This window comes from Penicillium vulpinum, assembly GCF_028829585.1.
Source record: "Penicillium vulpinum strain IBT 29486 chromosome Unknown utg000004l_segment0_segment0, whole genome shotgun sequence".
In the NCBI taxonomy this organism is placed as follows: Eukaryota; Fungi; Ascomycota; class Eurotiomycetes; order Eurotiales; family Aspergillaceae; genus Penicillium; species Penicillium vulpinum.
This window is the reverse complement of record NW_026643244.1, coordinates 7462150-7477982: the sequence shown is the minus strand read 5'-3', so window position 1 is coordinate 7477982 and position 15833 is coordinate 7462150. Positions and strand designations below refer to the sequence as shown.

Here is a 15833-nt window from a genome sequence, read left to right as displayed (position 1 = left end):
GCACCCCCGCATTGGCTTATCATCTCCTCCCCCATAGGATTTCCCTATCTTCCACATACCATTCGCTGTCACCGCCTCTTATCTCTCTTTCAAAACATCCATCTCTTCTGTATATCTCGTTTTCTTCCGTGTGAATGGGTTTCAACATCGACTTGGTATGGAAAGCACTAAAATTCCACCGATTTTAGATCCGCCCGACAACCCGGCATCAGCGCGGGGGAAACTTGGGACACAAAAGCCGAAACAGACAAAGAGTCGAAATGGTAAGTTAGAGTGAGGTTGTATCTTTCTATCAATAACACAGACTGCCACTTCATATTGTCCACAACATTGACTCGAGTCTTCACTTGTACAGGTTGCATCACCTGTAAGGCAAAGCGGTTGAAGTGCGACGAAGTCAAGCCATCATGTCACCAGTGCGAAAGAAGAAAGGTCCAATGTGGAGGATACAGGAAAGACTTCAAATGGCGGCCATTCGAAGAAACCAAAACTAAGAAAGGTAAGGCCTGAGTGCCGGGCGGACTCCAGTTGGACCTAATAGACTTATACTCTTTAGCAAACCCATCGTCTCACCAAATTCCATCTATCGTCAATACTAGCCAGAGATTTCCAACTCCTCCAACGACTGAACAATCAGCGTTACCGATTCGCATACAGTCCCACAAGTTGGATGGCTCTCATTCTCCGGGCTCTCCTTTTCATAGCTCACCGATTAGTATCAATAGCTTTCTGTCTACTGGAGCACGTTCTATTGAAGACATACCTGTCACACGGGAAGATGTTTCCATGGCTGAGTGCACCGACCCTCCCCTTGATATCAATGTGTCATTACCCGCCGATTCTCCCCCTCTCGATTTTCTTTCCTTTTTGGAACCCTTTCAGGATTCTCCCTCGCTCGTAGATTCGTTGGTTCCCGGTGCTGATGCTGATCCTGTTAGACATATGTCTTTTGGTCCAGAGCAGCCAGATACCGATGTATCGGGTCTGAGCTTTTCTCAGCTCTTGGAAGATGAAAATGATGATATTGAGGAGATAATCCGGAAGGCAGATCCAGGGCTGGGACCTTGGAACTTCACATTGCCAGATGAAGATTCTTTCAATCTCAGGACTCCAAGCATATCAGACAACCCACCTTTACCGCCAGAAAGTCCAGAAATGCTCGTACTTCGGTTTGATAAGCTCACCTGTGGAATTTTATCTGTCAAAGATGGTGCATTAGAGAATCCATGGCGCACACTCATTTGGCCGTTGGCGAAAGACACGCCTGCACTTCGTCATGCCATCTTTGCTTTAACGGCTTTCCACTCAAGCAAGCAAAATCCCCATCTTCGGGTGCAAGGAGTAAAGTACATGCGCCAGAGCATAACTGGTCTAGTTGGGCAAATTCAAAATATGAGAGCGGATGCTGCGCTGGCAACTAGTCTGGCGTTAGCATTTGCCGATACCTGGGACCAACACACCCGCACATGCATTCAACATTTGCGAGGTGCAAAAGCTTTAATGTGCCAGGTCATCGCAGCCGGTATGCAGGGAGGTGTTAGCGACGAGGAATTGGACCGCATTCGGTTCCTATATAACACATGGTCCTATATGGACGTGATTGCGCGACTGACTTCTTTGGATGAGTGTGGCCCGCAAAGCTGGGATTCTTCAATTTTCGATCTTCCGAGTGATACAGTTCATGATATTGATCCCTTGATGGGCTGTGCAACTACTCTATATCCTCTCATGAGTCGTGTAGCAAAGCTCATCCAGCATGTGCGGAAGAGTTCATCGAATACAGTTTCGGTTGTGGCTCAAGCTATGGAACTTAAAGCTCTTGTCGAGCAGTGGGAGCCACCACACTGGTTTGAACCACCGGATGACCCCAATTCCGAGGTTCAGCATAGCATTCAAGTTGCACATGCCTATCGCTGGGCAACGTTGCTGTACCTGCACCAGGCTGTCCCAGAGATACCCTCCGAGCCAGCCGACGAATTAGCAAAGAGAGTTCTGATCTTGCTTGCCACTGTTCCCTATACTTCCCGAACTACTATCATACAGATGTTCCCTCTTCTAGCCGCTGGCTCCGAGGTTGACACCGACGATGACCGAAAATGGGTCTTGGATCGATGGACCACAATTCAGTCTCGCTTGATGCTAGGTGGTGTAGACCGTTGTTTGGAGGTATTGAAAGAGGTCTGGGAACGTCGCGATGCAATGAATGCCAGAAGAGAGCGACAAATGGCTGTTTCACGGCGTGCTGAATCTTTTTCATCCGGAGACGGACAGAAAATGAGCTCCTCATTGCCAGCCGATTTCCGCAAACACAGTCTCAACGGTTCCCACAAGGGCCCAACAGGAGGAAGACCAGGGCAACCTGTATCGAGGATTGCACGACGGGGCTCCGCACTCGCTTCACTTGAAAATATTGAATTTGAACGAACCGTGCGCGGAAAATTGCATTGGGTGAATGTTATGGCTGAGTGGGGATGGGAAGGTGGGTTTGACAACTATTGAACTACTGCATCCCAAACTAACTCTGTAATCATAGTTTTTATTGGCTAGCCTCATAGCAATAGCCCAAATCTTGGTTGCAACTCTAGGCGTTAAGCGGAAAGAATCTACTTTTCCTCGCACCCTAGCCTGCTGTACTAATATGACGGCTAACAAAGGAAGGAGTCTTAGTTATTGTTATTTCCCGGGTTTTTGTTACTATTTTCTCATTGTTGTGGCTCTTATTTCTTTTTTGTTAAGGTTGAAATTGTACTTTGAAGCCCTTACTTGGTGCTGCCTTCAACCAGCGTGGCGTCTAAGGATCTGCTGTTCTCTGGTTGATGAATTATGACAACAATGTGCTTTTTTCGATTGAGATTGATTTTTTTTGCAACTGTGATCTACTCTCTGACTACGAATTATGGTCGATCTAGGAACTAATATGTCCACCATGATGGTAGTTTATTTGACTTCCATGCTTTTCTTCGGCTTTCTAATTGCGATACCTTGCAAGGTTTATTCCCGAAGCCCTCAAGCAACTGTCCAGTTTCCGACTTATTGACACCAAATTCCGGCTACGCAGTTTGATTTTCCAGTAATACGCAAACACAGACAACTCTATCAAAGGCCTAGGCATACCATTTTACGTTTCCATATGCACCCAACGCATCAGTCTCGCTTGACCATCGTTACGCATGTCGAGCTTAGCTCACTTCCTTGCCCGGAATAACCACCTGCTAACCCTGATCACCCGACGCAGGCAGTAAGCCACATTTGCCTTCGTAGGCACTATCCAGCAAGGCCTCGTCCGATATTGTCCCTATTCCGAAAATTTCAATATGCCAGAAGCCGATATTTCGGAAGGGACTATTGGCTGATTCCCCTAGCAGTCTCTGTTATACTCAAGACACTGACTCTCCTTACGCGCAGAGGAAGCATGTCCTTAGTCGGGTTCTTGGGTGAATTCGATATTGATCAACTACTTCCCAATAAAGCGTGCGATTTCAGGCCAGTCTGCCTAGATGTTCACCCAAGTGCGTCTTTGACTTGCTAATACTGCTTTCGGAGAATTACTGTTGACTCTTAACATCAACTAGGAGAAGATTGACAAATTCTTGTCTGAGAGAAAAGTTGGCCTGGATAGTATTCAGCTTTGAAGATTTCTAGGCTGTATTCGATTAGCTGTTTGTGGCTAAGCATATGGGTAAAGTTGTGATCAAGTTATGAAGTTATGCTCAGGCCACAGCAATCAATACTACAAGCATCGGCTCATTCCCACTGTGGAGCATTGAGAATTCGTCATCGCAAAAAGTCATGACCAATATTCTAATAAATAGCTACAGGCCTTGGATGGTAAGCGCTGGGAGGCTCCCGAGGGCCCACTTGCAACGGTTGATTTGTAATTCAAAAGTTCTAGAAGTTGGTACTAATGCACAAGATAATATACATAGCATAAATCTGGATCCCGTTTAATACGGGAATACAAACTGCTCAGCCTTTGCACCAAGAATAGGCACGAAATCTTCACCCTCACAGATCTTCATAGCCCTTTGATAAGCAGGCCGGTCACCAACACGCTTGAGATAAGCCAGGACATTTTTATGCTTCTGTTCATCAAACTCAAAGGGATAGTATCCTCTCATGGTGGTGAGAGTACAAATCGCCATGATATCTGCTGCGGTGACGTCATTCCCAACTAGGTAGGATCCGGTTTCACCGAGTCTCGCCTCAATCATTGAGACCGCATTCTCTAGCTTCGCAATTGCCATCTTGACCGCCGCTGCTTCTGGGTCATTGGCCAGGCGCCGAGAAAGCAGAATACGGACCAAGGTTGGCTGCAGGGAGGCATTCGCCCAGTGGTACCATTCCAGGAACTGGATATATTCTTCGCCGTCTTTCGGTGTGCGTGCGAGACGGCCCTCCCCATAGGCAGCAATAATGTAGTCAATGATAGCGCCTGATTCAGCGAGCACCACCTTGTTTTTCGTAAAGGGGGAGTTGTCGTCTTCGATCACCGGTGCGGTGCCGGATGGATGCAGGTCTTTGATTGATTGCGGAGCGAGGAGAGGATCGCGCTTGTGGAAGACAAAGTCATACTTGATGCCAAGTTCTTCGGCAAGCCAAACGATGCGCTCGGATTGCGAGCGGCCAAGATGGTGGATTTTCAATGGCATCTTGTTTTGCGAATGAGAAGAAAAGAATTGGCGAAGTGGCTTCGGGATTGCAAAAATGGAATGGGAATTGTGTTGAGAGATATGAACTAGACTATACGATGTACCTGCTGAGGATGAACCTAAGTATTTATACTCCCTGCTTTCGTATGGTCGTAGGCATCGTAGGCACTGCCGGGGATATGCTTATCTCCGCATTAGGTAGCCATGGACCTCGGGTGGCCCCGACCTCATCTCCCCGAGATTAGTCAAATTCATAGCTCTAGACCTCAACTCGGAGAGCTTAGTTCCACGAGACTGCACCTCTCTGTTTGGCTTTCATTGGCCTATAATCTGCACACGAAGAGAAAGGTCAATGCATTCTAAGATGGATTTCCCTTCTTTCCCAGTAATGTATCGGAACCACATCTAAACTTTCCCTTTTCACCAGATCCAGCTTGTACCATATGATAAGCGTTGTTATACATATCATTTGGCTACAGTAGCCGCCAGTGACACATTGATCTGCAAAGATCCTCCGCTAGAGGCTCCCAGCCCCCACTGTTCCATAACAACTGCAGCGAAAAAGCATTTTCAAGCATCTGGTAGAGCGTTCCCAGGTGAGAACTCATGGCTAAGAATATTTTTTTTAGTTCATATTTTTCCTTATAGTTCGAAGATCGTGTCACCTACTTGAGTCCTGAAAATCAGCAATACGGGCACTTTTCGTTGATCTGCACCCCCTGGACGATATTTTTCGGTGCCGTGGTTTTGCAGAACCTACCTCGACCGGATGGTATGGGCTTATTGCCGCCTGCGTATTCTATGTCTTCGTATGCACCGCATTGGAACTTGACCTCCTGGTACACATGCCCACAGACAGCCGAGTAGTAGACATACCAGCCGCAAGGACAGCTGCTTGGGTTTCGAGAGTTGTTGACTAGGCGATTGTCGACATCAGCCTTCATTTGACTCGGTGAAATTTGAGAGGCCATGTTGATCAAAACTTTGAACGGAGATATAGGCGAGTAAAGATAGGTGGTAGAATTGGCAAACGGGGGATTGATACAATTAAAGTCAAACCGGAATATTCAAAGGAACATGCTTGATTTGACAAAAATGGCAGGAGGGGTCTAGCTACACTGCCTTGTCAGCCCGGCCGAGAAGGGACGTTACTGCATGCATGCCACGAGTAATAAATATGGTATTCTTTCAAACAAATACATCGAATTAAATACAAAAAAGGCTGTGAGCTGCATACTAACAATCGATTAGTAATGATCACTAGTATTGTGCCATCTCAATGTCTGGGATTGGGATCAACTGCGGATGATCAAGGTCAAAGGCACCGCCAAGGTGTTTCCGCCCGACGGGGACAAAGAGCTCTTGATTTTGGCGCCATTAGCTGATTCTCTATCGCCGGAAGTCCGCGCAATCACAGTCGACGATGATGGGCTCCTTACTGAGGTTTCGACAGATCCGGAAGATGACGAGACTGACTTTATCGCATATCCTCCCATCTCACTCTGTGGGTCGCTTGCCGATTGCCGTACAGTCCAGCACGCTAAGCTGCAAGAACTCGATAGACTTGGTCCATTTATTGACCTTGTGTCATACGAAGACGAGGCTGGGATTCCTCAAAAGGTTGCTTTTAAGTTCAACGTCTTAGACAAGCCTCTGAGACTACAAATGGCCTGGGATGAGCTTAACATTCTCAAAAGTCTACCGCCGCATCCTAATATGGTACCATTTGATCGTGTTGTCCTTGACGAGTGTCGGGTGATTGGATTCACGACAAAGTATATTCCAGGTGAAATTCTCGCCAATTCAAAGGTCCCTTTTCGATTTCAGTGGTTGCAACAGCTCACTCAACTCATGGATTTCCTCAACCTAGAATATGGGATCATGCATCAAGATATTGCACTCCGGAATCTACTTGTCGATCCCCGCACGCATAAGATTCTTCTCTTCGACTTCGACCGGGCTACAGTCGGAAAGAAAAACCTACAAGAGGGCCGAGATGACGTTAGTGCCGTTGCGTACACACTCTACGAACTTATCACCAATAATACCTCCTTTTCGGATATCCCCCACTGGGAGCGAAATATAGATATGGTGCAAAGTATCTCGGAGTGGACTAGTCATCGCGAACTGGACTCTGAGGTAACGAAATTCCGCAACTTCCTGAATAAATGGGTAGCAACGCGAAGATCCGACGTGGACGGGGACATGAAACGATATCTCAATGCACCAAACCGGCTTACATTGCCGGACCTACCAATACCGCCCGAGTATAATGTACCATTCCAGTTGGGTACAATAGACGGAAAGCCAAGGTGGATAACCGGCCATCGGTTTAGAAGAACTGCAATGAAGTTGGGGCAGTATTGCTTTCGCTGGGAGAGGCCACCGCAGAGCCGCTTGTTGAACAAGGCTAGTGTCGAATAGCCGATCTTGGAAAGCAATGAGGGGAAGCGGTGTCCTGTCACATTTAATCAATTTGAGATTTCATAGGTTGCGTGCCTGAATTATTTTCCCCTTGGCATTGTCAATCCCTGGGTCCTTGAATTCTCGACAAGAAACAAAAGGGAAGGAAAGAAATTGACACGGTCAGTGGATGCTAGCTTAAGCTGTTTTATCGGGTGCCCTATAGTTCCATTAGCAAGAGTCTCTTCTGGCAATTTATAAACGTAATTTTGGGGGAAATTTGCCTCAGCCAGAGCCAGACATGGCTCCTTCCTTCCGAAGTGTGAATAAAGCAGGTTTGCACTAGCTGCATTATGTGGGACTAGGAACGCCCACAATGAGCAATGGTGTCTGAGTTGGGCAGCATGCAAGAAGGAGAGGTGTTGGTTGAAAAGCAGCTTCCTCCGTAGAATAGTATTATGCAAGACAAGGCATCTTCACAACTAACATTGGGCGCAATCAACTGACATGATTCCGGAACGAGACCAAACATACCTAGATAAGCGTAAGCCGTCAACTCATAGCCACAACAAAGTCTAAAGTGAGAGCACACTAGCGAGGCTGATCAATAAGACCACGCCACCGTATTTTCATGCAGAGCCCTATACAAAGCCACATAAAACTGGAAAGAGCCTCATTTTACCCGCATTGGTTTGATGCTTTTTTTTTCCCATAGGAAATGATAGAAAAAGAGATGGATGTAGTTACCAAAGGCAGATAGAACTTTGGAAGGGTTAGGGGGATAAAAGAAAAGAAATGTCGAACTAAAGAAAGATTTGGGTGTGTATGACTGGGCATAGTACTTCGTACCCCATACGAGATATTCTCCATTGATCAGATACTATTCCCCGTTTCTCGAAGTTTGAGCATCTTTGCGTGTGTAGCGATATCTACATACTATAAATTCTCATGAACATATGCCAAGCATTGAAAGAGGAGCAGTTCCAAGGTTGACAGGCCAGTGCCATGGATACAAATACTATGGTTCCGGGGGAAGGGCTAACCGCATCAAGTAAAGAAATCCCTATCCCATATTGTACATCTCAACTACACACTCTGTTCTATACCTATGGATTAGATCGGAGATTACAGGATTATGGAGTATACAGCTACATCATACTGCTAGTGTCGGTAGTTTTCTCTCCATTGATACCAGTCTCCCCCCTCTATACCATTTCAGCTTATCTCGAGCTTCAAGCTTCCCCTCACTCATAAGCCCCTCATTCTCTCTATGCCATTATCCCACCCAGTTCTCTATTGAACTGCCTAGTCAGGACATCAGATCCGACTGTCACTTTTTGTCTGGATTGGGTTGTCCCAAGTCTGAGGATGTTTGCTTTTTGAGGGGCATTCCCCTCACTCCATATATATGGTAGAATGTGGAAACATCAGTATAAAGCAGAGGTAGTCCTCGAGAACTAGACTATCAATTTATCTCAATATCGCATTGGCCCTCACAGTCACACCGATTCCTCCAACCATGTCTATTCCCTTCACCTACCACGCTAAAGCGCAATCCACCTTCAAGCCGCCGCTTATCGCGAATGAGAACGCCTTCTTGGGCGACGTGCAATCAAGGTACGGCTGACACAGTGCTCAGGTGTCCACGGGGCGTTCAAGGCAATTGCTGACATAGTATACGATATAGTGAGAATGAGAACCCAGACAAGCCCATGTCATGCGGCTTTTACCGGTTGGAAAAGGGCACCCCTCTCGTCTACACCTATACCTACGACGAAATGAAGATTATCGTCGAGGGCAAGTTTGAGATTGCAGATGAGACGGGCCAGAAGGTTACGGCGACTCCGGGCGATGTGTTTTATTTTCCGAAGGGGGCCAAAATCACGTTTACAACCGACGATTACGGGCTTGCGTTCTATGTGGGTACCCAGGGCTGAATTCTGAATCTCTCAGGCGAAACTAACAAAAACAGACTGGCCAACGGAAGCAGGGCGCTGCTTGAATAATTCACAACGAAATTAAATTAAATTTTTTTTTAAAAAAGAAAAAAACTTTTCCCTTTCCCAAGGATCCAAACGATCCTAGGGTTCTAAATGTTTTGGTTCCCTGGTTGGGATTGTCAATTATCGGGGTCCCCGTGCCTTCAATCCATGGAACTCAGATTTATCTAACTATTCCCAATTTGGTAGTTTGCTTATATCCCTTATATATCCCTTATATCCCTAGCAATATACTAGTAGCTATTCAATCGTATTCCCCCTACTTTGTATATATAAGATACGCTCGGGGAGACAATTTGCTTATTCCCCGAACACGGACCTAGATGTGCGACATAGAAATATGCAAAAGTCAAAACCCAGAGTCTCCGAACATATCCACCAGTGGCGGTTTCACGACCTACTAGAATCATCAAAGCACAATTAGTGATTGGAAGTGGAGATGATGTTCAGCTCGCCTCGATAAACTCATCCACTATGGTACTTATAGGCGGGCTTTTACACCAGTTTATATGACGTGGGGAGAGTTGCTACAGCAACTCTGTGAGGAAGGGGGGATATTGGGGGTGATAGAGTGGATTGTAGAATTCAGAATCAAGATCTGTTCGATCGTGGTGGAGAGATCGACTTTGAAATAATAAACATAACCTTCAATATTCCCTAAAAAAAACCACACAAAGGCATTTTCTTCTTTCTTTTCCTTTACTGTACTTACAAAACATTGGGTCTTCATCACTTTGCCTTTGTTCTTGGGTGCCAACTAGTCCCGGCCTTATCATAGGGAATCACCACCAACCCCTCTATCGCTCCTCCATCAACACCATGGCTATCATTTCAGAGGACCATCTTGGTCTACGACTCCCAAATCCACCACCACTATTACATACTCGTGGTCAATTTGATCGCCCCTCCACTCCCGCCGATGGTTTTACCAGTCCAACACAGACCCCTCAGGGTAGCCCCAGCAAGTCAAGATTGCCACCGGGCGCACTCGATCTGCCCAATGTCTTCGACAAGGCCATGAAGTTGACTCCCACTTCTCCCTCCAAATCGACATATAATCACTACAATCATCCAATGTTCTCTGCGGGCAAGACCGGCGAGGACTTCAACGAAAGCGTCATCCACCAAACCCCTTCCAGCCCAACGCGTAGAGCCAACAAGGAAAACACACCCCCCAACCCAACGCGTCTAACCAAGGATCTGGGGTCAATCCCAACTGCTGCAGCACTGTCGCGTCAGGAGCCATATCAACCACGCGATGACACAACCAGACGCCAGGTGCAGATGCGCGGCCTGACCCCCGAGGAAATGGAGAAGCTAGCACAACCCAAAGTGAAACGTCTTGTTAATGTGACCCAACTCTGTAAGTACCCGCCCAATTCCAACAATCTAATATAGATCGACTGACCTATACAACGACAGACTTCCTCGACCATTACTTCGATCTCCTCAGCTACGTTCACAATCGCCAAACCCGCCACTCACAATTTAAAGCCGCCTACCCCGACCCCCCTGCCACCCCTGACGAAGAGCACGAACCAGCCCTCTTAAAATACCTCGGTCGCGAGCGCGCACACCTGCGAAAACGTCGCACACGCCTCCGCCAGGGCGACTTCCAGATTCTGACTCAGGTGGGTCAGGGTGGGTATGGACAGGTGTACCTGGCACAGAAGAAGGACACGCGCGAGGTATGCGCGTTGAAAGTCATGAGCAAAAAGTTGCTTTTCAAACTGGATGAGATTCGTCATATCCTGACCGAGCGCGATATTCTCACGGCGGCCAAGAGCGAGTGGCTTGTCAAGCTACTGTACGCCTTCCAGGATGATACCCAGATCTACTTGGCCATGGAGTATGTCCCGGGTGGAGATTTCCGCACGCTACTGAATAACACTGGTGTTCTGCATAATCGGCATGCACGTTTCTACATTGCTGAAATGTTCAGCTGCATTGACGCGCTGCATGCGCTGGGATACATTCACCGTGATTTGAAGCCGGAGAATTTCCTCATCGATTCCACGGGCCATGTTAAGCTGACTGATTTCGGTCTGGCGGCTGGTATGCTGAGCCCGGGTAAGATCGAGTCCATGCGCGTGAAGCTCGAGGAAGTCGGGAACACGCCTGTTCCCTTCGGTCGGCCCATGGAACAACGTACAATGGCCGAAAGACGACAAGGATATCAGTCTCTGCGCCAGCGGGAAGTCAACTATGCTAAGTCAATTGTTGGATCGCCGGATTACATGGCGCCGGAAGTTCTCAAGGGCGACCAATACGATTTCACCGTGGATTACTGGAGCTTGGGATGTATGTTGTTCGAGGCGTTGGCAGGCTATCCGCCCTTCGCCGGTGCGACCGTCGAGGAGACATGGCAGAACCTGAAGCGCTGGCAGAAGGTGTTGCGGAAGCCCGTCTACGAGGACCCGAACTACTTCCTGTCACGGCGGACGTGGGATCTCATCACGAAACTGGTTGCTGGGAAAGAACAACGGTTCAAGAATATGAAGGAGATTCATGCGCATGACTATTTCGCCGAGGTCGAATTCGAGACTTTGCGTGATCAACGGGCTCCGTTCGTGCCTGAACTTGATTCCGAGACGGATGCTGGGTACTTTGATGATTTCAGCAATGAGGCCGATATGGCCAAGTACAAGGAGGTCCATGATAAGCAGCGCGCGCTGGAGGATATGGCCGATCGCGACGATAAGATGGGCAAGGGCTTGTTTGTCGGGTTTACTTTCCGGTATGTTCCGCCCGAATCCATGTTGAATGGCTTTGCATATATATCTATGATCATTCTCTTACTGACCGCTCTAGTCACCGCAAACCTGCTACCGACAGCAACGGTCGCGGCAGTTCGCCTCGGAAGCCTATCGCGACGGACGGCACTTTCGGGACAATGTTCTAGGTTCCTGACCAAATATCCAGATTTCGCATTCATATTCGGTCCACCTTTTTCTCTCTTCTTACGTTCCGCGGGCGCGTGCGGGACTCCGAGCTGGATCTTGGTTTCCTTGTGCCAGATGTTCCCAGTATTGAGTTTAATGGCTCATCTTTTTCGTCTTTTCTCTTCTTTCTGTTTCAACCTCAACTTCATTTTCAGCTTGCAATTTGCAGCGCAATACGTCTTCCCAACTCGCTCTAGTTTTATGATGCGCATGGAGTTGTGAAATTCGATTCTTGTATGATACAGCCATAGACCCAAAATGGCGCAGTTCATGTCTTCTGCTAGTAATGGTTTCATTGCATGAAATATGAAATATGAATTTGAGTTCGATCGTGATCAGATGCTGGGTAGACTACATGTGGCGTGTTACATCTGCTCGAGGTAAAGAATCGAGCTCTTTTAGTTTTCAGGAAGCTGGCGCACCATGCGCAGGATCTCGGACTCGTTGTCTCCAATGACAGCACGGCCATTGACCCAGTCAACGGTCTGTAGAGTAAAGTATTAGTACGACGCATCCGAACAGATCTACAACATAGAAATCGAAGTAGGAAGAAGATTGAACGTACAATAGGCCTCACGAAGTTCTCGTTATCCTCCTTGAACTTCTTCAGCGCGTCCTCTGCATCGCGGGCGCCCTTTACCAGCTCCGAGACACTATATGACACCTTCTCACCCTGCCCACCGGCACCGTTGATGGGCGAGATGTAGTCGAGGATACTGCGAAGCTGGTCTGTTGTTGGGGGGTGGTGGTAACCTCCAGCTCGAACTCGCCGCGCTGTTTCTTTGAGTGAGTGGAGTGGTCGCTAGCCTGGTCTTCTGTGGCAGTTTCGCTGGCGGTCGCGGAAGCTTGTTTGAGAAGGTTGAGGGTTCGAGTTGATGCTTTGATGGCGGGGGAGTGGAAGAGGGTGATGGGGTCGAGGGTTTTGCTCTGTTGTGTGTTAGTTGGCGGGGTTGCGGACTAGAGAGGGATAGATTGGTTGAGTTGGGAGGTTTGTATAGGTCAACGTACGAAGCGGAACATATTGGCGGTTTGGATGTTTGTAATTGAGGGTGTGGTGGTGATAGAGTGAGGTTGAACGTCAGTGGAAGAACCTTGGAATTGGGGTCAAGATTACATAGGCGGCAGTTCCTGGATGATGTCATGTGCTGGCTCGGGTCGTCTCGGGCTAAACTGGTTGGTTTAAATGAGTCAACTACACTCTGATCTTCTATTTTGAGCATACGGTACGTAATACTTGGTTGAGAAATTCAATGCGGGATACAGAATCATTTTCTATGATCAGGTGTCCGGCGTACAACGTAAAGCCAGGCCGTCCCTATGTCCATCCAACTCTCAACCTCCCCAATTTTGAGAAGGATTTTGGACGTGTCTTTATGCCTCGAACGCTACCTTTAGGGCATACTTTCTTAGCTGAACTGTCTCCATGCAGCCAATCAGCTTGATTATGTGGTAGGGCTGTTAATAACACAAGCTGTTGGATTGGAAGTTGGAAAGGGCGCCGAATTTGAGGGCTCGGCGGTAGTGTGCTTCGCTCGTTGGAGTACCACAGTCCCACATTTAGTGGATGCCTTTGACAATGCCTTCATAAACTGGTTAGTGCCAGGCTAGGTTTAATTATGCAAGGAGAAGAACATACCAAGGCAATAGCAAACAGTTGGACGTGATTTCTCTCTTCATAAACCAAAGTTCTCAACATGTAAGTAGATCCCCTGCGCGCCAGTTCCTTTGTGTACAGCTCGTTCGTCGCTCAGAGAAACCACGCTACGGCGGACATCGTCTGCTAGGCCACGAGGTCCGCACACAACAACGGCGCTTTCTCCTTCGGCTTTCTCTAAGACCTTGCGGATGATAGTTCGTGGCGTGGGACGACCAGAGATAATATTGGGATAAGTAATTGACTTGCTTGTGGGATCTTCAGGCAGGAGGGCTTTCACATCCAGAGCAGCCTTCTCAGGCTGAGCAGGTTCTGGGCCGGAGCAGGTACAGGCACAAGCAGTGCTGATCTCCTCATCTTCAATTTGGGCAGTGCAACAGCAGCCTCCACCAGGGAGACATCCACTGCTTGTGACCACGGGGCCTGGAGTCGATGTTGACTCGTCAGAGACAGAATGAATTGAGATATTTTCTTTCTCAAACATGTTCTTAGTCTCATCTTGTGTTAAAGTCTCCAGCGGAGGGAGTGGCTGTGTCTGCAATGGGACTGAGGTGGCGATAGGTGGATCGAGCCTTTCATCGCATGTGATATAAATGCTAATCTCAATCTCCTTCTCGAAATTTGAATGCGTGCGTCGGCACTCATTAACATCTGCCAGCAGAGAATGCAGCTCAGGCTCAAAGTAACTCAGTTGATAACGTGACTTGATTACCCAGACAAACCGCAACCGCTTAGTGGCTGCTAGACGAGTGGTGCGAGCGGGTATCTGCTCTTTGTTGCCGTTGCTCTCCATCTTCCATGCCGAGACAACGTCCCGCAGAAGAGGTATTGTGAATGTCGCGCCCATGCCACCTGCCAACAGTATAACACTGTCAAATTGACGCAAGGGGCGGATGCTTCCGTATGGCCCATCGATAAAAACTGTTGTGCTGGACATCCCCGCTGCTTGTTCATTCCCCAATATATTACCGGTCTTTGAGGCATATCGGAAAAACCGTCGGGTTCCCCCATTCTCAGCGCGGATAAAGAACTTCATCTTGTTATCTTCTGGGATAGATGCGATAGTGAATGGATGACATTGCAATGGAACAATAGAGTGGCAAGTGAGGAAGACGTGCTGACCAGGTTGCCAACTGATACTGGGGTTTTCGATAGTAACACAGGTGACATTTCCAGGTAACGGGGTAAATGTAGCTGAATGTGCCCATGGAGTGTTGGTTTTGTTCTTTCGGTGGAAAATAGCCAAGTTCGCATATGCACCCCAGGCATAGCGAGCAAGCCTATCGAAGACCACAAGCCCAATTGGGATCCATACCCAGACCTTGACTTCATCGGGGGCATGCATCCACACTGCAACAATAAAGCCGACAAAGGTGACTAGATGCTGGATGACAAAGACCTCATAACTAAGACGGCGAATTGGAGCGAAGGAAGTGATCACAATAAAGGTCAGGATAACCCAAGCGGCAAATCCACGCTTCGCCAACGCACTGTTATTAAGCTGATAGATGATATAGTTCCAGCGGCCCCAATCGCGAAACCAAAATCCCATATGGATGGTGGTAGTCAGCCACAGTATCCTAGCGACCCAGCGATGGTACCAGTTCAAACTGACGTAGCTCATTCCTGCCAAGAAGCCAATAATGTTCTGCCTGCCTGCTAGTAGAAAGATCAGTGGCAGCTGGCAAATGGCAATGAAACCACTGCGATAGCCGACATTCTCCCATTGCCATTGATCTAGAGTGTCTAGCTTATAGAAACAAAGGACCATGACTACCATCAGGTTGACTAGCATGATGAGAACTGGGCCAAGTGGTGGGAAATGGAGGGTGAATCCTCCGAGTCTGAGTGGTCGTAGAGTCGCATAGCTGACTTCGCGGGTTGTTGCTATGATAGTGGCGTAGATACTGAAGAACAGTGATTTTGGTTTGGCAGGCGTGAGTGAAGAATCTCGCAAGCTGATTATTTTTTTTAGTTCAGATCACTGAGTGTCGAGGTTAGACATACCGATGCCGAGCAAGAACGCGATCCAGCACATTAACAAGAGTTGCTGCACCGATTACACTTCCCACGGCAGCCCAGTACATCTTCTGTAGGGTGAACAGACTGGGAACGCCATCTCCCATGGACATTGAGCCCGCAGGCATGTCCCCCATTGACATGGACATTTTGTAGAAAACATAAG

General features: G+C 47.9%; 8 protein-coding genes across 8 annotated transcripts; 4 read left to right on the top strand and 4 right to left on the bottom strand.

Annotated features, from left to right (window-relative positions):
* Positions 1 to 786: 786 nt before the first annotated feature.
* On the top strand, positions 787 to 2499 carry N7479_011358 (fungal specific transcription factor domain-containing protein; the record flags this gene model as incomplete). The annotated part of the gene is made up of 1 exon (XM_057259049.1): positions 787 to 2499. The coding sequence occupies one exon, from the start codon at positions 787 to 789 to the stop codon at positions 2497 to 2499; it is 1713 nt and encodes a 570-aa protein (XP_057106507.1).
* Positions 2500 to 3944: 1445 nt separating this feature from the next.
* Positions 3945 to 4649, bottom strand: N7479_011357 (glutathione S-transferase family protein; the record flags this gene model as incomplete). The annotated part of the gene is made up of 1 exon (XM_057259048.1): positions 3945 to 4649. One exon carries the CDS (start codon positions 4647 to 4649, stop codon positions 3945 to 3947), a length of 705 nt encoding a protein of 234 aa, XP_057106506.1.
* A 683-nt stretch (positions 4650 to 5332) lies between these two features.
* N7479_011356 (uncharacterized protein) lies at positions 5333 to 5620 on the bottom strand (the record flags this gene model as incomplete). The annotated part of the gene is made up of 1 exon (XM_057259047.1): positions 5333 to 5620. One exon carries the CDS (start codon positions 5618 to 5620, stop codon positions 5333 to 5335), a length of 288 nt encoding a protein of 95 aa, XP_057106505.1.
* A 334-nt stretch (positions 5621 to 5954) lies between these two features.
* N7479_011355 (uncharacterized protein) lies at positions 5955 to 7073 on the top strand (the record flags this gene model as incomplete). The annotated part of the gene is made up of 1 exon (XM_057259046.1): positions 5955 to 7073. The coding sequence occupies one exon, from the start codon at positions 5955 to 5957 to the stop codon at positions 7071 to 7073; it is 1119 nt and encodes a 372-aa protein (XP_057106504.1).
* A 1498-nt stretch (positions 7074 to 8571) lies between these two features.
* On the top strand, positions 8572 to 8989 carry N7479_011354 (cupin domain-containing protein; the record flags this gene model as incomplete). Its single annotated transcript, XM_057259045.1, has 2 exons — positions 8572 to 8669; positions 8740 to 8989. 2 exons carry the CDS (start codon positions 8572 to 8574, stop codon positions 8987 to 8989), a joined length of 348 nt encoding a protein of 115 aa, XP_057106503.1.
* Positions 8990 to 9871: 882 nt separating this feature from the next.
* Positions 9872 to 11954, top strand: N7479_011353 (putative serine/threonine protein kinase; the record flags this gene model as incomplete). The annotated part of the gene is made up of 3 exons (XM_057259044.1): positions 9872 to 10415; positions 10475 to 11789; positions 11864 to 11954. The coding sequence occupies 3 exons, from the start codon at positions 9872 to 9874 to the stop codon at positions 11952 to 11954; spliced, it is 1950 nt and encodes a 649-aa protein (XP_057106502.1).
* Positions 11955 to 12392: 438 nt separating this feature from the next.
* On the bottom strand, positions 12393 to 13014 carry N7479_011352 (uncharacterized protein; the record flags this gene model as incomplete). Its single annotated transcript, XM_057259043.1, has 4 exons — positions 12393 to 12479; positions 12560 to 12718; positions 12748 to 12951; positions 13003 to 13014. The coding sequence occupies 4 exons, from the start codon at positions 13012 to 13014 to the stop codon at positions 12393 to 12395; spliced, it is 462 nt and encodes a 153-aa protein (XP_057106501.1).
* A 653-nt stretch (positions 13015 to 13667) lies between these two features.
* N7479_011351 (ferric reductase family protein) lies at positions 13668 to 15816 on the bottom strand (the record flags this gene model as incomplete). The annotated part of the gene is made up of 2 exons (XM_057259042.1): positions 13668 to 15606; positions 15656 to 15816. 2 exons carry the CDS (start codon positions 15814 to 15816, stop codon positions 13668 to 13670), a joined length of 2100 nt encoding a protein of 699 aa, XP_057106500.1.
* Positions 15817 to 15833: the final 17 nt, after the last annotated feature.